At 46.1% G+C, this 23926-nt stretch overlaps 1 protein-coding gene across 16 annotated transcripts in view; it reads left to right on the top strand.

The window, feature by feature from the left end:
- Positions 1 to 23926, top strand: part of FGFR2 (fibroblast growth factor receptor 2) — a 107567-nt gene that overhangs the window by 73531 nt on the left and 10110 nt on the right. For 13 of the 16 annotated variants that reach the window (XM_025274221.3, XM_025274220.3, XM_025274219.3 and 10 more), the window contains 5 exons: positions 486 to 688; positions 10195 to 10346; positions 13201 to 13322; positions 15358 to 15468; positions 16816 to 17006. In XM_025274221.3, the coding sequence (XP_025130006.1) occupies positions 486 to 688; positions 10195 to 10346; positions 13201 to 13322; positions 15358 to 15468; positions 16816 to 17006 (779 nt within the window). The remainder of the gene's footprint in view (positions 1 to 485; positions 689 to 10194; positions 10347 to 13200; positions 13323 to 15357; positions 15469 to 16815; positions 17007 to 23926) is intronic. The other 3 variants (XM_025274222.3, XM_025274211.3, XM_025274210.3) reach the window with 1 other exon arrangement.

Below are 23926 nucleotides of genomic sequence, written 5' to 3'. Positions count from 1 at the left end.
ATAAGACAGAGGCATTCTTCCTTTAGAGACAAAAGTGGGCATCGTTCATATTTTAAAATTTTTAAATGGTTTGCATCCAAGACCATCAAGGAAGAAGGCAGCCCTTTTGTCGTGGGTGTGGGTGACCATCCTACCCTACCCAAATGTCTTAACGGAATGTGACCTTGTAACCTGACCCTCGTACCTTGGTGTCAGCCAATCCATCATGATCTCAGGATTCCGGAGGTCCGTTGAGGTAGTGATAAGAGACCACCTGGGCCCCAGTGGTAAAACAAGGAGCCCAGAGTTATTCACTTCTTTTTAGAAGAGGTGCACGGCAGGCCCAGAGCCCATGCCTCCTGCAGTGCTGAGCTGTTGGGAGGCCCATCTTGCCTTGGGAATGATTGTCGCTTTTTGATTTCCTGTAGTTATGCCAGGAAGCATCAGTGCAGTCTCCTAACTCTGTGGCCTGCTTATCTGTTCCTCTCCTGTGATCTGCAATCTAGCTCCTGTAAGAGAAAAGGAGATCCCAGCTTCCCCAGACTACCTGGAAATAGCCATTTACTGCATAGGGGTGTTCTTCATCGCCTGCATGGTGGTGACGGTCATCTTGTGCCGGATGAGGAACACGACCAAGAAGCCGGACTTCAGCAGCCAGCCGGCTGTGCACAAGCTGACCAAGCGCATCCCCCTGCGGAGACAGGTAACAGAAAGTAGATAAAGAGTTTGAAGAACTTTACCACTCCCCAAGCCCAGCCAGCTCTTGGGTCTCTTCCTCTGCTTCTGTGCTTCTATTTTTGGGAGCATCCCTGTGCTGGTGGTTCTGACTGGTCTCTTAGTGGGCGTCTGTCCAATCAGTGTCTGGAGCTTGGAAGGTCAAGTCCTGGTGCATTGGTGAGGTCAGCTGAGTCTAGTTCTGAGGGTGAGAAAGCCCAGTGGTGCCAGACTCTGAGCTCATCTGCAGGACTGGAAATAACTCAAGAGGTAACACCTTGGTGTGTTTGGTGGGACTCAAGTGCAGTGGCATAAGCCTTCATTGTCCCTGTGATCGAATGCTTTTTTTGGCGATAGACTGATGCCTGTTGGAAAGGAAGGGATTCTGGTTTTCTTGGACTTACTTTTTTTGAAGTCAAGGTCAGAAACCTGTACCTGGAGGTGTCTGAACTACTACCCCATGAGGTCTGTCTTAACTGGATTTGGCATCTACCTCTGATTATTAAAATAGAATCCTGTAGTCCCCCCAGTGGCTCAGTGGTACAGAATCTGTCTGCAGTGCAGGAGATGCAGGTTCCATCCCTGAGTCAGGAAGATTCCCCGGAGGAGGAAATGGCAACCCACTCCAGTATTCTTGCCAGGAAAATCCCACGGACAGAGGAACCTGGCAGGCTGCAGTCCATGGGGTCGCATGACTGAGCACGCACACACACATATGCCTATAATATGTTCTGATTAGGTGTTTCCATGAACGTGACTGTGGATTTGGTGGCAGAATGATTTGTATGTTGAACAGGCGACTAGTTGTTGTTACCCTCGAGCTTGTTAACCTCAGTTTTGTTGGTTCCTTTTTGATCGTCTGTGCCTCCCGGTGGGTTTACTTTTGCTTCGGGCAAATGGGACAAGTTGGAGCCAACACCTCTGCCTTAAACCAAAGCCTGGCAAAGCTGGTGGGGCTGGAAGTGCTCACAAAGATGGAAGGGGAAGGCAGGTGTGAAGGCAGTGTTTCCAAAAGTATTTAGTACTTGGTTCCAATAAAGACATGAGTTTTGAAACAGTAAGGAAAATGGCTAACTCACAGGCTCTAACTCGGTGTGTACAGCATGCTTGTTAAAATGGCAGATTCCTTACTTGTAGCCCCAGAGATTCTGGTTGAGTAGGTTTTGAAGAGGACCAGGAATCTGCATCTGAAGTAAGTCCTCAGATGATTCTGAAATGCACTCTGAGAAACTCTGGATTAATCCCAGCCTTACCCCTCCTGGGACTGCAGGTGGCAATGATATTTTCTGGACAAGGCATTAGGAAACATTAGGAACCAGTTTGTCAGCAGCGATTTTGGCACAGATATGGCTGTTCTCAGCCTAGCTCCGAACTCTGGGCTGAATGGGTCCTTGTTGACTTCTTTGAATCTATGTTTCAAGCAGGTCTTTCTAAATGGAGGCTAAAAAAAAAAAAAGTGGAGGCTGAGGGTAGCATTTGGAGTGTGTCAAGTGTAGGGCAGTGCCCACATGGTCTTAAGAGTGGCAGCAGGGTGAGGCAGGGGAGAAAGATGTCATTGGTTCCCCCTGCCTCCAAGAATGCTGTTTTATTAAAGTGGCACACTGTCTTTCTCGGGGCTTCCCTGGTGACTCATTGGTAAAGAATTTGCCTGCAATGCAGGAGATGCAGGTTTGATCCCTGGGTTGGGAAGATCCCCTGGAGGAGGGCATGGCAGTCCATTCCAGTGTTCTTGCCTGCAGAATTCCATGGACAGAGGAGCCTGGTGGGCTACAGTCCATGGGGTCGCAGAGTCAGACACAACTGAAGCGACCGAGCATATCTTTCTTGGGGCCAGGAATTGATGATGAGGCCACTTGCCTGATTCTGGGAGAGTTCAGTCTTAAGATGACTCTTATAACATGGCACCTTCAGTGACCTTCAGGTGGTGTGGCCACCCCTCCCCGACCCTCAGGACCATTTTTTACAGCCATTTGGACCATTTTTACAGCTACCATCTTGAGATCCTGACTCTAGGGACTTGAAAGAGGGAGTGGTATTCCCATCTCTATTATTTTTTTTTTTTCTAATAGGGAAAAATGCTACCTTCTGGAAGAAACCTTTAATTTGGTGTAGCTAGACCATTGTCCTGTAATTATTTCATCATACTTTTTTTTTTTCTGCAGCTGTTATAGTGCTCTTCTTTTTATTTAATATAGAAGAAGCAGATGCCTTTAAAATCCCCTTGACTCAGCTCTGGTCTTTGTGCTTGATTTCTCTCTGGCTGACTGGTGTTTCTTCATTGTCCGTCTCGGTCTAAGTTGGTCCTTTTTCCTGTCCTTCCCTGTGTGTAACTGAAGGCAGCATTCTAGTTCTTCCTCCTTGTTTATCCCTCCCGCCCCTCCTTTCTTCTTAATTTTCTGAGTGCTTAGTCTAACACAGGTTTCATGAAAGACATGGCCTGTGGCCTTTGCCAATGGCTCCAAAGTTATTTGGGGGCCTTCATTTGAGATGCAATGGCCTTGTGTTTCAGTAGGGTCAAATAGTATAAGAGAAGCAGTAGAAAGTGGGCAGGTACCAGTCCCCTGGAAAAACAGATCTCTGGGCGTTTATTTGGGGGGATGTTGACACATCTCAGCTGCACGTGTGGGACCCACTGATTCTTGACAAAGAGTCGTTCGTCCATAATAAGCATGGCCCCTTTGGTGGAAGAATGCTTATCAGATACCTGGATAAAAGAGGGTTATTGGACTGTGGCTGGAATGAAAAGCCCCAGAAAGGCCTGCAGATACGATGATGACAGAGAGCATACCACAGGGATGCCAGGCATGCCTTTACCTGGCGACAGGTGAGCTGTAATTAGATGTCTTGGGGATGGACTGTTCCTCGGTATTTCCTAGGCACTTGCCGTCCTGCATGTGCCTGGAATTTCATCTTCTTGGCCCTGATCCTTGCCCCTCCCAAGATATGCACAGACCACATCTCACTAGATCCATCGTTGCTCCCTTTTTAGAACAAGAGCAGGTTTTAAAAAAATTGTTTTATCCTATTGTGAATTTTTTTTGTTGACATTTACTAATATGTACTGGACTTACCAGTGTAAGACCAACATACAAGTTTGTTATTTGTTTTGACACAAAAATATTTCTCTCTGGTACCAAAGAAGAAATTCCTTGTTATCATTTCTTGGTAACCATGAGTTTGTTGAGGCTCTTTATAGATTCTGATGTTTGGGGAAAGAGAAATAGCTTTTTGGTGGGGGAGGTGGGTAGTGTAGGGCGTCTCCCCATTTCCTTTGGCAGGGATCCTTCCGTGTTCTGAGCTGGGGCTCAGACAACGGGACCAGCAAGAGCCAGCCCAGAGAGGGTAGTCTGCCTGAGCCTGTTGGCTCTTGTACAGGTCTCCAGGGCTGCTAGTGGACGGTGTGGCCATTGGGAAGTCTTCCTGACACATCCATGAGTTGCCGGGTGGGCTGTACTTTTCCTGTGTTGCCCACATTAGTTCTGTGGGGGCGGGGAGAGGTGTGAAAGGAAGTGAGCTGTTTGTTCAGGAGGTAGGCAGCATTGCTGGGTTTGTTGAGTTGGTTTCTCTGAGCACATCCAGTTCGTTTTTGAGAGCCAGACTCTTCCATGGGGCGGGATGGAGATACACTTGCATCAGCAGATAACCCCTCACATGCATGCACCTCATGCTGGCTCACCACCAGCATCTCAGGACGGGGCAGCAGGGTTGGTTTTTGGTTTTGTTTTTTTTTTTTCTTTCCCCAGACTTTAATTTCACCCTCTTGATTACTGGTACAGATAGATCAAAAACCAGAGAAAAATCAAGGTCAGTCAAGGTCATGTTTTATAACAGTATCTTTGAGGCAAAGGACACATTCCCAGGGACATCGTGAATGGGTCAAAGATGGCATGTGTGGTTTGGGAGCCAGTTCTGGGGGCCGTGTTATGAAACCCATTGAATTCTGTGAAGGGCAGGCCCACATCTAGAAGTGCATTTGCTGCCTAGCAGCTAAACAGCATGATCTTGGAACATTCTCTGTATTTTGGTCATTCAAGTGGTCTAATGGAACTGGCTGGTTCCAACAAGCATGTAGGTAATTGGATGGTCATGGATGGCTTAACTGGAATTTGCCCTTGCATGTGGGCACCTGGCCCCCACTTGGCTGTTCTCTCCTCTCAGCTTCCAGAAGACACGAAGTTCAGCTAAGATCAGACCTGGGTTTGGGCTGATGAGACCGGTCGGGGTTTGATAGGATTTCTCTGGGGAGAGGTTTGGGGAGGCAGAGACTTACTAAAGGAGGAAAGTAAGTGTCAAATTAGCTCCCCTGCCTGTTTACCTAAAATTTGTCATGGAAGGAAAACAAATCCTCCCCTCCCCCCATCCCTTGACCCTTTATCTCATTCACCAGCTCTAGGTGGTAAAGGCACTTTGTTTCCTGTTGGGGAGTGATAGGCGGCGCTTACAGCATCACTGTGTTAGCTCTGGGGCCTTGTGCTCTGGTTTGAGAATGTGGATCCCTGGACTGAGCGTCAGAGGGTTTCTCTGGCTGGCTGTGGTCCATGTGTGAGTCCTCCTCCTCCTGGCATCTATACCTCTGCCTGCCCTGTTCTCTGCAGGCCCCCCTCTCATTGATGAATCAAATCTAGTATCAAAGGACAACACAATGTCTTGGTGGCCCTTTAAAAAGAAAAGAAAAAAAAAAACCCTGCTTCCTTACCTAATCTCCTTTATGTGCTGTGGAAATAGGAGAAAAAACACATTTGGTTAAGAGCTTGATTTATGGCACGAGGAATTTATGGTAAAGAGATTCCGGAGAGAGAGGAAGCTGAGTGGAGACTGTGGCAAAACATGATGGAAAAGGGCCTGCAGGATTTGGGAGTGGGGAAACAGCTTATTTTAGAGTGTTAGTGTTTATTGTTTTAAGTAACTCAGTGATCACTATCAATGGGATCTTTTAAAATCAGAGGAAAAGGAAACCTGGAACTGGAGGAGCATATCTGAGAGGGAAGGTTTTGATTTTGTTCCCACCCCCCCCCCCCCAAAAAAAGAGTGATTACCTGTGTTGCAGAAGCAGGATTCAGAAGTGAAATTCAGTGGAATTCCTTAGAGAATGTGGTCCAGAAGAGAGAAGCTCTAGAAACACGGTGTTCCTCAGAGGAATTGCCTGCAAGGGATTGGGCCAGCCCTGCAAACATGTTAGCACTCAGAGTAAGATGGAATGAAGAGAAAGCCAGTCATGTTTTACAGTCCCAGAGGGGATTTTAAAAGCATAGTAAAATGCATGGAGGTAAAATTATGATATACCTTCCGTAGACAGAGGGATTGAATTCTGTCGATTCTTCCACTCGGGACATTTTCTTCTCTTTTTTTTCTCTTTGTGTATTTTTTTTTTTTTAAACAGAAGTATCTTCCAGATCTGTCCATGGAATCTAAACCTCTGCCCTTAATCTGAACAAAGTTTCCATAACCTTCATCCTAGTGACAGCAACAAGGTTGGGGAAGGTTTTCCATTTTCAAAGCTTTCTCATTAAAACCTTGTGGGAGCCACTCTGTCTGTGGGGGAAGATGTGTATGGGTGTGAACTCTTGTCACGGGTTTGTACAAAGATTCCTCTGGGGTCACAGGTTAGCCGCGGAGCAGTTAACTTCTGACTGAATGCTTCGTTTTTCTTTCTGAGGCAGCCACTAAGTCCTATTTGTCATGAGGACTTTCTTAACTCTCCAGCTCTCCTCCTGCCCTGGGACTGTCCCCTGACTCCTTAATTTCTGAGGCTTCCACTTCTGCCCACTGGACCCCTCCAGCTCTACGCACCCACCCTGGCTGTGAGCAGAGGGTCTCATCTTTCAAACCATTAAGGCAAATCCTACCCTTAATGCGGTGGAATTGCTTTCTCCCTGCTGCATGCCATCTGACAGACAGCATCTCACGCACAGAACAATGCTAGGCTGCAAGTCTGCAGGCTTCCCCAGAGAGAGGGATCCTCATAAACTCCCATGAATCTGAGCAGCAAATGACTCTAAAAAGATGCTAAGGGACCTCCCTGGCCGTCCAGTGGTTAAGATATCACCTTCCAATACAGGGGGCATGGGTCCGGTCCCTGGTCAGGGAACTAAGTTCCCATATACCACTGGGGTGCAGGCAAAAAAAGAGAAGATGCTAAGAGAAGCCATTGTGGTGTTGGTAGCAAACTGAGCTCTTAGCAGGTGCCAGGCTAAACGCTTTGTGGGTATGACCTCATTTTACCCTCACAGTAATTCATGGGAACTGTTCTCAGTTCAGTTCAGTCGCTCAGACATGTCCGACTCTTTGTGACCCCATGGACTACAGCATGCCAGGCTTCCCTGTCCTTCACCAACTCCTGGAGCTTGCTCAAACTCATGTCCATTGAATCGGTGATGCCATCCAACCATCTCATCCTCTGTCATCCCCTTCTCCTCCCACCTTCAATCTTGCCCAGTGTCAGAGTCTTTTCTAATGAGTCAGTTCTTCACATCAGGTAGCCAAAGTATTGGAATTTCAGCTTCAGCATCAGTCCTTCCAGTGAATATTCAGGACTGATTTCCTTGAGGATGGACTGGGTGGATCTCCTTGGACTGGTTGGGTCTCCTTGGATCCTGGTTGGATCTCCTTGTTCTGGCCTCCTTTTAACAGACGAGGAGACTCGAGTTTAGGAAGGTCAAGTGACTAGCTGAAGCTCTCACAGTTAGTGTTCGAATAGGGACCCTACAGCTCACAGTGGGGCACTTGGTCCAGGTGGGACTGCCCCTATCCCCACTCAGGGTCCCACATTGTAAACAGTTCGCAGGGGAAGGGCGCCAGCTAGGCTGGGGGAGTCACTGGGGACCCACCTGGAAGGATGCAGAGATGCCCCAACACCCAGCCTGTAGCCCAGAGAAGAGATGAGAGCCAAGATCTCGTCGTTTTTGACTCATTTTAGACATCAGTATATTTCAAGACTATGCCCCATTTTCCATGCCCCCGACTTCTGCCCATGACATGCCTCAGCCCAGATCCTTCTCATTCTTAAAAATATTTTTGTCATTAAGGAAAAGTTCTTTGTTTTTCTAGAATGTAAAAGAGATACATATGCATGGTAATCAAATGCAAATGCTTTAGAAGGTTCTGGAATAAGATATATTCCACCCCCTCCCTGCTCAACTTCTAACCCGTCTCCCCAGAGGTGACCAAGGCTCAGGCTCTCACAGATCCTTCCTGAGACTTTTTTCAGTGCCCATGTCCTCTCACCTCCTGTGGGAAGGCGGCTCCCACTCACCGTGTCCTGGAAACCTCACCAATACCAGAGAAGGCGGGACGGGCCTCCTCACCCAGAGCCGCTCCCCCCATCACCACCCCAGGGGTTTCTCCGTCTCCAAGTTCCCTGCACACTCTGCACAGGGGTTCTAGGATCCCTGAGGTCCAGCGAGCAGGGCTACGCTACTGGCCTTGGAGAGGGTGTTCTGGCTGTGGACTCTGCCAGACCTCGTCCGGTTGGGGCCTGTCCTGTCTCATTGCCAGACTGACTCTGACTGCTGTTCCCAGTCTTCTGGCCTGTGACCTTCAAGCCGGGTTCCCACCGTGATGAGTGGTGATTTGTGCTTCTTCATGTGGGAATCCTTTTCGTCTGTGAACACCCACCTCCTTTGGCATCCATAGCTCATGACCTGATGCAGGGCGTTAGGATTCGGGAAAGTGTTTTTAGCCAAACCTGTTCCTTGAAATCTCTGAGTCCTTCTCTGCAGATGGAGCTCAAGACATATATGGGGTCAGTGGAGGCTGTGGAGATGGTGTTACTGGTGGGCCCTGCAGCTGAGGTCAGCGTATTGCGGAGGTGGATTCTGCAGGCTTTTCATGTTTACCTTTGTCTTTTTTTTTTTTACCTTTTTGTCTTTTTGCTTCTGCTCTTTGCTTCTGTGGCCCAGACACTTAGGTGTAAAGCCTCTTAGAACTTTATCTGTCCATGAGGCCCCTCTTAGCTCCAAAACTAATGACCGCTAACTTCCTTTAAAATATATATATGTATATATATCATTAAATACACACATAAATATATATATATGTGTTTACTATGCTCATAGTGAGTAAGCATTGATCATAGAGTCTACATAATAAAATTTCAGCATGATTCCCTTTGACAAAAGACTGCTCAGAAGGCTCAGAAATGTTTTCATGTACATTTTAAAAGATGATAGAAATTCTATGTTAAAAATTACCTTCTTCTTGATATTATAAGTAATATTAATACCAGCTTCCTGTTCCTGAAATGATCTCCCCCCCGCCCCCAATCTATTCTTGGATATCTCAGGTTTCCTACCTGCTTTTTAAGGGCAGTCTGGGTTTAAGGAGAGAGTCAAGGTTTTTTAAGTAGGACGTTCCCAGAGCAATCTTCCGGTTCCCTGTGGGAATGGTCCAGGCTCCGCCTTGAAAGTTCATCCTCATTAAATTTGTTCATCTTGGTCCTTGCCATCTTGATTTTAAAAATGTTTGTAAGCACTGCTGGGGAGAAGGGTTTGTGTGAGAGTCATGTAGGGGACAGAGCCATGTTTGAGGGGTCACGTCAAACCCGATTCCAGTTCTCTTGGGCCGGTCTTGTTCATGGTTTAGAATAAGGTGATGGTCAGGCAGCCCGTAATGGTACTTTCCTTTACAGAAACCAGCACAGAGAAGATGATATATTTAAGAAATAGCTATTTTTTCAAATGCAGACTATAATGAATGAGCGTAAACTGAGAAAACTCTGTAAAGCCTTGTAGGCTGCTGGGGGCGTTGGGGATGGGGAGGGGAGCTTTCCCACAAGATTGTGAATAAAGAGGTATTTTTCTTTCCCTCACTCTTTGTTCACTAGTTTCTGAAACCAAAGTTGACCTGGTCATCAACTAGTTCCCAAAAGGAATGGGGGAGAAGTAGACAGTGGTCCGCAGTGCCTGGGTCTCTGGTTACCCTTGAATAAAGGCACTTGTTGCTGCCAGAATGCTTTTCCCATTCAAATTCTAGAGCTAGATCCTTGACATATTCGCCTTTACATTTCAAAAGATAGAGCTGATTGAAGAGCCGATTTTCCAGAAGCTTTTGTGGAATTTCATAAGCGTAGCATTGATTCACCATCTGAGCTGGTATGCCAGGAGGAGATTGCTAATCTGGGGCTCTGATACAAGCCCAGGCAAAAAGGCAAGAATGAAGCCTGTGGGGGTCTAGCTCTGTGTTCTCAGATGATATGTTGACTGTTTAGGGCAGAAACAAGACTTTTTTTTTTTTTTTTTTTAATCAAGCAATGTCTAAAAAATGTTGTTTGGATGTCTGGTTTTAGGAACATACAAGTTGGATGAAATCTAGCACATACTGCCTGGATAGGAGGACTGAGGAGTTGGAATCCAGCTCCTAAATGTTTGGTCCTAAATTCATGACTTTGGCCAACCCACCCTCCCCTTGCTTTCTAAGAGCTGACCAGTGGCTGGGCTCTGGCCGGCTCCCAGTCTTCTCAGGTGGAGCCAGGATTACATCTGTGTCTTTGCATTTTGTATCCAGGTTTCTGCTGAGTCCAGCTCCTCCATGAACTCCAATACCCCGTTGGTGAGGATTACAACTCGCCTCTCTTCAACTGCAGACACCCCCATGCTGGCGGGGGTCTCCGAGTACGAGCTGCCAGAAGATCCCAAATGGGAGTTTCCAAGAGATAAGTGAGTACTTGAGTGGGGACACTTCTCCCAATGAAGACTTTTCTCCCAATGAAGACTTAAGTATAAATGGGGACATTGGGTTGACGTTTTCTGTTTATGATGCTTAATTGCCAAAGTCTTGTTGTGATGACATCAACAAGAATGGGTAAGATTATATTTTTAAATAATCAACTCCAGGAAAAATAAAGAACTGATTCTGTCATGGGCTCTTTTTTAATAGTTCTTTTAAAGCAGAGCTACTAAGCCATGGCTGGTCAGCAAACAAAATGGTACCTTGTTAGCATTTTTTTCTTTTCTTTTTTTTTTTTACTTTCTAGATAATTTAGATCCATCAAATGGAATATGAGTGGGATTATCCCATTTATAAAACAGAATTGACATTCTAACTTCTGGTTCATGACTGTCCTATGGTTCATTTCTTTAGAGGGATTAGATATAGAATATAAATTGCCTTAAGAATCTTCACCCAACAGTGCTGTTTTTACTAGTTATTAATATAATATTGGGCTGTAAATCTTCAAATATGGCACCTGCCATTGAATTTCTTATGGTCCATAATATTTTCCTTATTGGGTGATATAGAGGTGTTCCAATAAGATCAGTCCAAGTTGGCCACCTGGGCTCTGGTGAAAGCATTGTTGAGAGCTGTATATTTCTTGGTCTGGCATCAAGTTCATGGACTTTGGATTCTCTTGGGCTGGATTTGAATCCTGGCTCTGCCAGTCAGTGGCTGGGAAACCCTGTATGAGTTGCCTGATTCTTTTTGAGCTTCATTTCTATAAAATGAAGGTCATAGTACAGACCTACCAAGACTGAGCACAATTCTTGGCTCCTGTGAATTTCCCTTCATAACCAGTAAGATCTGAACTTCAAATCTCAGCAAGATGGGCATCCAGCCAGTGGACAGATCTTGGGCTACCAGTCCTCCATCTTCCCGCTGGCCAGCCCCCAAGTCTACCTTCTGAAATGAATATGATGGTCATTGAAAGGCTGTCGGCTCATTTCCAGGGTCTCTCTTGTAGTGGTTAGAGTCTAAACAGCTTGAGAGTAACGGAAGGTAGAAATTGCTGACTACATCTGCATTGAATCAACTGGAATAAGCTTTTGACTTGCTTATGTACAGCTAGCCTATTGGTCTTGACATTTGCTCTGTCTTCTTGAGATTATGTTGGAGAAGTGTCTAATGACTAGAGAAGGAACTCGTGCACAGATTTGGAAATACAAAGATAAGCTTTTCCAGAAATTGGATGTGATGAGGAGCCTTTCTTTGGAAGGAGAGGTAGCTTACATGGCACTTGTAACTTTGAGTCACACAACTCCAACCAGTTTTGTTTCCTAACAGCTCATTTAGAGATATTAATATACGCCATAAATTAGAGCCAAATTATTGTACTGGTATCATTTTGTTAGAGTGTTAACGGAAGTGATTTCCAGTTTGTTTGTGTGCTGTTCGTTCATTCATTCAGGATTTGTTTACTACATTCTTACCAGTGAGGCACCAGAAAAAAACAAAGAATGATTTCTTAACCTGTGGAGTGTGAGAAGGGGGTGTTTCTCATGAGCCTGGGCTTGACTAAACAAGTTGGTGGGTTCTTGTGCACATGCCTATGGAGATAGGACTGAGTCAGGGAGCTGTGATCATATTTTAAGAAATCGTAGCTCCCAGGTTCAAGCCATAGCTTTTGCCACTTGTGACACCACGGGCAACAGTGGGAGCCTGTCTGTAGCTCCCCCCAGAGTACCCTGAGTGCGGCAAATCTGAGTGCTAAGCATTTCAGAATAGTGTTTAGCACAACCATAGGTGGAGCAGATTTCCAATGAATGAAGGCTATTTAGAAGCAGTTTATTAGATTGGAGGCAGACGTTGTACAAAGAAAGGATTGTTATGTTTGTAGTAGCAGGGCAATAGGACATAAATTAGCCATTTTTCCAATGCAAATGTTTATTTTCTGCCAAGATATTAAATTTAATTTTAGCTCAGGGTAGGAAGGGAATGACCTCAGCATAGCACACGCTACCCTTGGTCTTGGCTTTAACTTTTTCAAACCATTGCGTACTTAGCAAAAATACTGCTTACTAGTGGCAGTTCAGTACTTTGCTGTGTTATACTTAAATGAAAAACCCACATTTGTAAGTATTCCAAAGTCTCTTCCATTCTGTTGGTTTTTGCAATGTCCAAGGAGTCTATATGGCTATTAGCATGATGCGTGTAGCACTTCTGACCTTAGAAATTTAGTTTGTTGTGTTCACTTTGGATTTTCTTCATTATTAATTTTGGGTAGTCATAAGGATTTCTAAACTAATATGTCAGAAAAATCCCCCTTCTCTAGAGTTTTCTTTTTCCTTTAATGAAAAAACAGAGATTCCTTGAAATGCGTTTAAGATTCATATCTTGTAACTTGGCCCAGAATGTGACCATAAAATCCACTGGTATTTAAATAATAGTGATTTTTAAAGACATCACTTCACAGAGACAAAAAAAAAAAAAAATAATAACAGGTTTAACGGTTTTCTTTGAGACATTCTAAATTACACATATTCGATGGGCTCAAGATCAAAGCTTCTCCTCATTAGCACTTAGGAAAGCTGACCACCTGACTCGCAAGGATACCTTCCTTAAAGAAAATAAATCAAGAATACAAATGTGACATTCAATAGTTGTTCCAGCAGTCACTGACATTCCCTAAAGCGTCACTAAGAAAATACTCAAGCGCGTGTGTTCCCCAAGTCTCATTAGTTCCATATGATAAATGCTCCATGCTTTTGTAAGCTGCTGAAAGATTTTTATATTGAGTTCTGGAATTTCCCTCGCTGTACCAGATGCCGTGTACTAATCCTCCCTTTACACATTCAGGCTGACGCTGGGCAAACCCCTGGGAGAAGGTTGCTTTGGGCAAGTGGTCATGGCTGAAGCAGTGGGAATTGACAAGGAGAAGCCCAAGGAAGCAGTCACTGTGGCCGTGAAGATGTTGAAAGGTGAGGGGGGTGGTGTGGGGAGGGAGGAGAAAGGGGTTGCCTTATCAAGAATGTTCCTTTTGTGTGAACTCTATCATGGCACGGGGTCAAAGAGCACATAGTTGACCTAGGGGTTGAGAAGTTTTCAGTATAAATCAGCATCTCGGACAGACTATTTATCTTGAACAGTGTGCACTTATAAAAAAGAAAAGCCAGTTCTGTTAGAAAGTGGTAGCTCATTCCCTTTATATTTGGAAATGCTTAGAAAATATTGACTCACATAGAATTGATTAATCTAGATGAGCGTTGGCACGTTGGATGCAGAACACAAACCTTAGCTTACAAATAAAGGAAAGTTGGCCTTTTTAGGGGGAGCCAAGAAGGCTCAGAGAGAGGAGGCCACTCCTTCTCCTTTGCAAGAGGCACGGAGCAGGAATGGCCCTGGTCTGGGAGAGTTGCTTAGGAAGCTAAGAGGGAGTGCATGGCATTGATGCGGGTGCAGAATAGCCTACACGTTCAGGGACGAGTGAGCAGTGACTCAGAGATGTGAACGTCGAGAGGCGTTCGTGGGAGCCTGAACATTTATGTGTTAACCTTCCAACCCTGCTCATGCCTACAGCCAAAGAGCCTAAAGACTTTTTAACCATTAACTTCATCTTCCCACAGTATTCTTTTATGAGAAGAGTTATAGGAAACAGTTACATTATAAATCCCATTGTGGGCATCTCAGAAAAGACACCCCAAGCAGAGTTTTTCCCACATGTCCTGGCAGACAGGTCTGTTCTCAGAATGTGTGTGTTTGGGCAGTGGTGGGGAGTGTCACGCATTGTGGACACCCAGGGTCAGGCGTTTTCTTTCTTTCCTGGGATTTTGAGTCATCGCGTCTCTTCCTGAGAGGAGGGAGCAGGGTAGAAATAGTTGGAAAGGTGTTGGGTGTTTTTTTGGTTGTTTTTCCTTAGCTCTGGATCTGAATGGCTCCCCAGGAAAATGAGGACATTTTGAGCTGCTCCCCACTTTGGGTTGATGCCTGGGAAGACCACAGACATCAGCCGTGGTCATTGTAATAGCCAGTGGGCACCTCAGAGCTTAGAGAGGACCCCGTGTGTCACTGCAGTGGAGCCTCTCTCTCTGAGGGGCAGGTGTGCACTCCTCCATGGGTGTCCGTGTGGATTTTACACTCCAGGCACTTGTGTGGCTCTTCCTTTTGTGAAGCCAAAGAGCTTTATGCAGCATGGCTTCTATCCATGGCCTATCCTCCTTTTGGGGGTAAGCTCAGATTTTCCCATATTGAATAGTTCAATTCAGGTACCTGAGGAAGAATCTTGCCGCTTTTTGGAAGCTTAACTGCAAGCCAGGATATGCAGGACCTAAGCTGTTCTTGTTTGAAATTATGGAGCAGAGAGGTTTTAAAACTTTAATTATCTTAGTATGGGAATCCCAGCCCCTTGGGAAGCCCATAGAAGGCGAGAACCTTCAGCCCCTCAAGATGCAGGAGCGGGCACGCACACACACACACACATATGCACGCACACTTTTGTCCTTGGTATGGGAACTTTTGTCCTTGTCTGAATCCATCTGTGAGTGCCCTGTGGGCTTTGAGGGCTCAGCTTAGCAGCCTGTGATCCAGAGACAGTCTGAAGTATGTGAAATGCCCCCATCTTCCTCCCCTTCCTCCTCTTCCACAGAAGTCCTCATAGTTGCTTTCAGGTCCCATGAAATTTGATGTGGTTTTCTGAGATACCTGCGATCTGCCAGAGGGTGGAATTATTTCCTAGTAGAGAAGAATACCCCCATGTCTGTGAGGTTTGCTGGGAAAGAATTGGCCTTAGCGCCCAAGGCATATATAGTTGTCTTGACTTTTGACACTATTGACCCCAAATTAGCTATTTGACATGGAGGAGGGCAGTTCTCTGGGCATTTCCTGCTTCACCAGTAAGATGAGAGAGGTGATTTGGAAAGTCTTTTCTGGTTCAGAAATTCAATTTCATTCTGTTTCAACCAAATATTCATCAACCAGCAGTAGCAAAACTGATCTGTAACTTTCCTAATGTTCTAGATGATGCCACTGAGAAAGACCTTTCTGATCTGGTGTCCGAGATGGAGATGATGAAGATGATTGGGAAACACAAAAATATCATAAATCTCCTTGGAGCCTGTACTCAGGATGGTGAGTAGGAGGAAAAAAATGCATTCATTCACATAACCCAGGGTTCAGCATCAGCGTCATTTTAGAAGCGTATGGATGTTTAGATCTTGCTCCTAGAGCCTCCTAAGCACGTGTTTAAAGTTCTTTATAAAACCCACCTCAGGAAGGCGTTCCTGATGACCATGCCTGGGGTCTAGGGGGAAAGGTGGATGTTGGGCGACCCTGGATGGGAAGGCCTGTAGGGTCCTGTTGTTTTTTGGACATAACCTAGAGGGTGTTTGGAAAAGGCCATCTCATTATGTTTAGAGAGAGAGTTCCCAACGTAAGATCCTGCATTTTGGTTGACAAGTTCTTCCCTTGAAATGGGATTGAGGAACCATGTCTTGCTATGGGTGAGTCCCCAGGAGTGGCCTTAAAGAGGGGAGATGGACAGGAAGGACATGTTATCTTCCTCTGGGGAGTGAGAACCCTGGCTTCTCTCATAGATGATCTGTGTCACTTTGGGAACCAGTTTGATGATAATTAATAAACTTGGAATGCCTGTTTTTTGCCTCGGCAATTTCCCTTTGAGGTCTCTACCGGGAGTCAGGAGACTGTAAAGGGTTATTGTAAGTATTTTTGGCTTTGTGGCAGCCACCCACCTCTACTGCTGGAGTGAGAAAGCTGCCACAAACAATACAGAAATCAATTGGCCTCGCTGTGTGCCAGTAGCATTTACACACGAAAACAGGCTGGTCTGTGCCATAGGGACATATCGCACGTGTGTGTAAGGAGCCATGCACTGGCATGCAGTGTTCGTCGCACAACGTTTGCAATGGCCCACGCCTGAACACAACCCACCGGGGGAATGGATAAATACAGCATGGTATATGTATATGGTAGAATCTATGTAAGCGTTAAACGGAATGATCTGGATCTATTTTTTATCAGCCTGACTGGCTTCCAGAAAGATCATGTGTGGGGGGAAACTGTTGCAAAGCTGTGTCTTTATTACTTATTGATGTTGCTAAAAATAATACGTTGTTTATTGATACACATGTGTTTGTAAAATTGTTAAAATTAAATGAGAGCAGCAAATTTATGGTAGCCGTTGCTTTCTAAGAGGGGACATGACAAGAAAGGGGCACTCACGAAGCATTTCTGTTTTATTAAAGACTGTTGAGTCTACCTCGACCGGGTGTTCGTTGTCATTTGTGGGGAGATTAGAAGGCAGGTGTTCTATTTTTGTGTGTGCCGTTCTGTGTGTTTAAATTAAAAAAAAAATAATAATAAAGCACTGAGTTGTAATAGCTACGAGCTCCTTGGTAGAGCTGCCCCAGGGCAGCTCCGGGGTTCGCTGCCTCTCCAGCTCGTGTTTTCCATCCACAGGGCCGCTCTATGTCATCGTCGAATACGCCTCGAAAGGCAACCTTCGGGAATACCTGCGCGCCCGGAGGCCACCCGGGATGGAGTATTCCTATGACATCAACCGCGTTCCCGAGGAGCAGATGGCCTTCAAGGACCTGGTGTCGTGCACCTACCAGCTGGCCCGGGGCATGGAGTACTTGGCTTCCCAGAAAGTGAGTCCTTCCCCTTCTCCTCGGTTGGATGGATTCCAGTGAAAAATATTTGAAGAAAACAGGCCATTTGGATGTGCTCGTTTGCCGAATCAAGCCCTGGCCTGTCTTGTACAACCTGGAAAATATGTCTTGCATTATTCATACTGGGGGTTTGATGAACTCTTTAACAGCCAGAGTTGCATCATAGATCTGTAGCAGCGCCACAGAGTTGAGCAAAGAAGATGTCTCTTCTCAGAGACGGGCTGGCCGACACCCTTTAGGGAACCAGCTTTCCAGGTGGACGGCAGCGGGGTTAGGGGGCGCTGCCTTTGGTGCCGATGATCTTTTGACTTTGTTTTGTGGTTCTTGAGTCTCTGGATGTGGACTTTGGGTGTCATCTCTGTGGTTTGGAGTTTGAAATGAAGTTAAAGATTCTAGGAACGGAGATCAAATGATGGGGTGTTATGGTGACATCGAGAGCCAGGTATTCTCGGGATTTATTTTGTCTCATTTCGCGAGGTGACCCTCTGCGGTTAAAAGTTGGCCAGGTCCCCTGAGGTGAATCACTTGCATTCCGAGCATGCCGCACGCAGTTGGAACTTGAAACATCTGAGTTATTCTGAAAGCAGTTAGACGGGTGCCCAGATGTCCCCTGGGGCATTTTGGATTGGCCCCAGACGCCCTTCCCTTGCCCACACTTCAGGGACAGTCCATAGCTTCTTCCTTGGGCAGAGGTGGGTCAGTTCTTATCTGTTCTGGCATGTCATGAAACATCAGTAATTCCTCGTGTCCCCAAAGAAGTAAGAGCCCCTGGTGGGCGTGGACCCTCTGTCCCCCCGCTGGATCTTGGCCGTGGCGGTCATTGACGGGGCAAGGTGGCCACTGTCGCATCACACCACGTAGCGATTCAGGAAGGGCCCCGCTGTACCTCGGCCCCTGCTGTCTGTAGCCAGGTGGGAACACAGCCAGAGTTACCACGTGTTCTGTTTTTTTTCTCCTTAGCAAAAGAGTCCAGAGTTGAAGACTTTTCCAAAAAAATATTTTTTCCTATAAAATCTCCCAATGTATAGATTTTAGGAAACCAAGACAGAGTGAAGTTATGTGCATGTGTACGTGTGTGTGTGTTTGCAGCAGACTTTGCCAGCTGACGAGTCAGACAATCAGATCCAGAATGTGGGACATTTGACAAGACATTGCTTCAAAATGTCAGAGTCACAAAAGATTGAAAAAAATATCCTGCAGAGAGGGTTCCAGATGAAAAGAGGCTTAAGAGTCATGACAACTAAATGTGTGATCCTGGACTAGGTCCCTGTTCTGGGTGGGAGGTAGGGGGACAGCTTTCGTAAAAACCGTTTATGAGCATTTAAAATATGTGTATGGACTGTATATTAGATAATGTGACTGTTTCAGTGTTAAATTTGGGGGCAGTGATAAAGGTCTTGTGTTAAGGTAGGAGATACCTGCTAATGAAGTCTGCAACTCATTTTTAAATGGTTCAGCCACAAAAAGTGTGTGTGTGTGTGTGTGTGAGAGAGAGAGTGTGTGTGGGGAGTCTGGGTATAGAGAGAAAGAGAGAGCAAGGAAGCGTAAGAATTGAATCTGGCAAACATGGATATCCATTGTTCTATTTTACCTTTCTGTAACTTGGAACAATTGCTAAGTAAAACCCTGGGGAGCCATCCTGCCTGCAGGCTCCCACATCTGACCCTCCGGTCCTTCTTGCTCTGTCCTCCTGCTCTGGTATGGAGGGGAGATGATTTTGGGGGCCCAGCAGGGAGCTACTCCTGATAAAAGTGGTAGAAAGCTGGCCTGGTGCTTTTATTAATCCTTAAGTGAATATGCCTGAGTGTTCCTGATTCGGATGCCTGGTGTGCTGGGTCAGGCTCCCTGTGGGTGACTGGAATGGATGCCATCCTCAGCCTCTTGGAGCGGGCACTGTGGGGGACAGGAGGTGAAATCAACAATCAGTTCAGTTCAGTTCAGTTGCTCAGTCGTGTCCGACTCTTTGCGACCCCATCAACTGAAGCACACCAGGCCTCCCTGTCCATCACCAACTCCCGGAATTCACCCAAACTCATGTCCATCGAGTCAGTGATGCCATCCAGCCATCTCATCCTCTGTCATCCCCTTCTCCTCCTGCCCCCAATCCCTCCCAGTATCGGGGACTTTTCCAATGAGTCAACTCTTCACATGAGGTGGCCAAAGTATTGGAGTTTCAGCTTTAGCATCAGTCCTTCGAATGAACACCCAGGACTGATCTTTAGAATGGACTGGTTGGATCTCCCTGCAGTCCAAGGGACTCTCAAGAGTCTTCTCCAACAGCATAGTTCAAAAGCATCAATTCTTCGGCGCTCAGCTTTCTTCACAGTCCAACTCTCACATCCATACACGACCACTGGAAAAACCATAGCCTTGACTAGATGGACCTTTGTTGGCAAAGTAATATCTCTGCTTTAGAATATGCTATCTAGGTTGGTCATAACTTTCCTTCGAAGGAGTAAGTGTCTTTTAATTTCATGGCAGCAGTCACCGTCTGCAGTGATTTTGGAGCCCAAAAAAATAAAGTCTGACACTGTTTCCATTGTTTCCCCATCTATTTCCCATGAAATGATGGGAGCAGATGCCGTGATCTTAGTTTTCTGAATGTTGAGCTTTAAGCCAGCTTTTTCACTCTCCTCTTTCACTTTCATCAAGAGGCTTTTTAGTTCCTCTTCACTTTCTGCCATAAGGGTGATGTCATCTGCATATCTGAGGTTATTGATATTTCTCCCGGCAATCTTGATTCCAGCTTGTGCTTCTTCCAGCCTAGCATTTCTCATGATGTACTCTGTGTATAAGTTAAATAAGCAGGGGGACAATATACAGCCTTGACGTACTCCTTTTCCTATTTGGAACCAGTCTGTTGTTCCATGTCCAGTTCTAACTGTTGCTTCCTGACCTCCGTATAGGTTTCTCAAGAGGCAGATCAGGATGTCTGATATTCCCATCTCTTTCAGAATTTTCCACAGTTTATTGTGATCCACACAGTCAAAGGCTTTGGCATAGTCCATAAAGCAGAAATAGATGTTTTTCTGGAACTTTCTTGCTTTTTCCATGATCCAGCAGATGTTGGCAATTTGCTCTCTGGTTACTCTGCCTTTTCTAAAACCAGGAATAGCAAGGAGAGATAAGAAAGCCTTCCTCGGCAATCAATGCAAAGAAATAGAGGAAAGCAACAGAATGGGAAAGACTAGAGATCTCTTCAAGAAAATTAGGAATACCAAGGGAACATTTCATGCAAAGATGGGCTCGATAAAGGACAGAAATGGTATGGACCTAACAGAAGCAGAAGATGTTAAGAAGAGGTGGCAAGAATACACAGAAGAACTGTACAAAAAAGATCTTCATGACCAAGATAATCACCATGGTGTGACCACTCACCTAGAGCCAGACATCCTGGAATGAGAAGGCAAGTGGACCTTAGAAAGCATCACTACGACCAAAGCTAGTGGAGGTGATGGAATTCCAGTGGAGCTATTTCAAATCCTGAAAGATGATGCTGTGAAAGTGCTGGAGTCAATATGCCAGCAAATTTGGAAAACTCAGCAGTGGTCACAGGACTGGAAAAGGTCAGTTTTCATTCCAATCCCAAAGAAAGGCAATACCAAAGAATGCTCAAACTACCGCACAATGGCACTCATCTCACACGCTAGTAAAGTAATGCTCAAAATTCTCCAAGCCAGGCTTCAGCAATATGTGAACCATGAACTTTCAGATGTTCAAGCTGGTTTTAGAAATCAACAATAAACGTGGGCACAAAAATAAGCATGTTGAAAGGCTGAGAATCATGCTATGGAGGAAGCCCCTGGCGTGGGGGCAGGAATGGGGGGTTGGAGGTTTTGGGGACCAAAGGTGATGGCTGAGCCCTCCTGCAGAGGGACAAGCTGTGTGGAGGCAGGCCCTGCTCATTCAGAAGCTGACAGCCCCAGGCAAGACTCAGCTCTTGGAGCTGGGGAAGCCTCCAAGGGGCTGCTGCTACTGCTGCTGCTAAGTCACTTCAGTTGTGTCTGACTCTGTGTGACCCCATAGACGGCAGCCCACCAGGCTCCTCTGTCCCTGGGATTCTCCAGGCAAGAATACTGGAGTAGGTTGCCATCCTTCTCGCCTCCAAGGGGCAGTGATTTGGATCAGGTTCACAGTATAAAGCCGGCTACTTGTGACCATGGTTTTGGCTAAGGTTTATTGGCTCCGACAGATACCAGAGAAGTAGATTGCTTTGGGATATATTTTGCCATCAGGACAGTTAATGGATGGAGTAGATATGGGAGGGAGAGGAAGAGGGACCAAGGATGACTGCTGGATTTCCACCTTGAGAAACTGGATGGTGGTATGATGGTGGTACAGCTTATCAGGATGAAGAAGATGGGAGGGGCAGGGGCAGTGGCAGGAATTGATTCCCGTGGGAAACCCCAGGTGCATTTCCAGTATGTCCGAGGGTCATTCAAGGGCAGATGTCCTCCAGGAAGCTGAAGGCTGCAGCTCAGCTCTGGGGGGCTAGGCGAGACACTGGAGCCCGTGAAGAAGGTATAGGTTCAGGGCACGGGAATGGATGAGTTCACCTTGGGCAGGGAGGTTGGGGAGAGGCAGAAACAGAAGCTTGGAGTCAAACCCTGAGAAACCTCTCAAATCCAGAGATTGACTTAAAGTGCAGGAAAAGACGGAGGAGACCCCCTCAGAGGAGGAGGAGGAAACCCAGAATGTGGTTCAGAGGTCCAGAGAGGAGTCTTGGGAAGGCAGAAGGAGGAGACAGAAGATGGTTGAGTCCCGCCCCACCACCCACATCGCACCCCAGCCCTGAGGATCAGAGCCTTCCTGCTTTGCTGTGTGGTGTGATGGAGAGAGAACAGAGCATCAGATGAACTCTGCAAAATGGGGAAAAGAATACATTTTAGAATGACAAGCTGAAAGTACTCTTATTAGGAGTACTGTAATCATAATTACACTACTAATCACTACCACTTTTTGAGAGCTTAATGTCCACCAGGCCTGGGGCAAACATTTTATATACAGTATTGTCCACAACCCCAGAATTAACTCAGAAACAGGTGTGTTTATAATCCCTGTCCTATGGGTAAAGATGCTGGGGGCTGTTAGGAAACTCCAGGCAACTTTGAGCCCAGGTGTGTGTATGTCACTGTGCTCATTTCTGAGATGAGGACTCGTCAGTTCAGAGAATAAAGAGGCTGGTCCCAGACCTGGCGCTTTGCTTTTCTACTCAGCTATCTTGCTCTCAGGTATTCCTGCCTCTCTGGACCAAGAAGAGGACCACTGGAGAGGCATTGGGAGTTGAAATAAGAAAGAACTCAGGAGGAGTGTGTAAAGGATTCTGTGTGTATATCGCAGGTGTATATGAAAAAGACCAAGAAGATGAGAAGAAATGCCGTATGCTGGGCTTCATTTGCCAACCCAGGGTGGAACAGAGGGGACAGAGTCCGTTTCCTAAGGCTTTGCAGTCGTGTTTCCAAAGCTCTTTGCCAAAGGCCACCTGTAATTAAGGACCTAGAACAGGTTTAAGCAGGTTCTAGATGAGGATGTTAAGGATGGTGCCCTGAGTGGAACCTGCTTCTAAAACTGGAGGGCTTATTTTGGGTAGTGGAAAATGGAAAAGCAGGGGACAGGTCAGATCCTAGCTGTGCCACACGGATTCTGTCCCGGTGGAGGGCAGTGTGTTTGTTAGAGACCTGAGGAACTGTTGGCTGTGACATCTGGCTCATTGCTGATGGAGTGTAATTAGAAATTCAGCTCAGTGGACATTGACTGGGTCAGGCTCTGTGCTGGGCGTGTAGAGATGAACCTGCAGTCCTGTGCTTAAGCTGGAGACGCTGGAGATGGACAAGTTAAGAGACACTGTGATGTGTACAGTAATACAGTGGGCGATGTGGTGTTTGAGCCTTATCCTAGTTATGCAAGCCTTTCTATTTTTAGTGCAAAGTACACTAATTTTTCTTTTTTATAAGATCTTAAGGACAGTTAAACCTCCAAGGTGTTTAACTTGAACAGCTGTTTTTATTTTTGCTGGGTTTTGTTTTTTTTTTTTTTAAGCTTAGCTTCCTCATCTTTAAAATGGCTATGATAACACCCATCTCATAAGCTGCCTTGGAAATTTAATGTGATCAGCTGTGCAAAGGCACCCAGCACACCGTCAGGGTCATAGAGGTTTTCGTCTTCCTTCCCTTAGGGACCCGTTGACCTTCGTTTATTTAAAGAAAAAAAAAGGAATACCACATATTCCAAAGAGCTCTAGTTATATAAAATGGCCAGCTCTTTGCACTGGAGAACAACTCAGATTTCTGCAGATGATGGAAGTTTGGCTTGACGTTGATTATTTTCTTTTTCTTGGGTATTGGTTCCAAGTCTCTTCTTGTTCAGCCCAGAGGGTGGGCTTTGGTGTTTCCCAGCCCCCTGGGACGCAGGAGGCTGGTGATGGATTCTGGCTTTCATAGTGAAAATGGAGGTCGCCATGATGGTGACTCGGAGTTGAGCCCTTATGTGTGGTCGGAGCCCCGTGCACAGGGAGGCAGATTCTTCTGACCGCATGGCTTGCCAAACACACAGAGTCTTGTCGGCGGGGAGCACACCACTGGGAGAGTTTGGCCCAGGACTTGGAAGTTCCATTTGAAGAGGCCTCCAAAACCAGGAACCCGGCTCTTGCCCCGACCGGATCCCCGGGCGGCTTCTGGGAACTCTCACATTTCTTGCTTCCATTCTGGCCGGGCACAGGCAGCGTGTGGGCTTCTCTTGCTTTCTTTTCAATGACCTTAGCCCATCCAGGGGGCCACAGACGTGGATTAAAACAAGGAATAGTTGGAGGGTGGGTGGAAAGAAATTATTCCTAATTCATTCTTCAGGGAGAGTTTGGCTTGCTCCTTTTTTAAAATGGCCTGTTTCTTGTAGTATCTATC

The sequence above is a fragment of the Bubalus bubalis genome, chromosome 23 (assembly GCF_019923935.1).
Source record: "Bubalus bubalis isolate 160015118507 breed Murrah chromosome 23, NDDB_SH_1, whole genome shotgun sequence".
NCBI lineage: Eukaryota > Metazoa > Chordata > Mammalia > Artiodactyla > Bovidae > Bubalus > Bubalus bubalis.
Note: the sequence above shows the minus strand (reverse complement) of the source record. Positions and strands in the feature narration are given on the sequence as shown.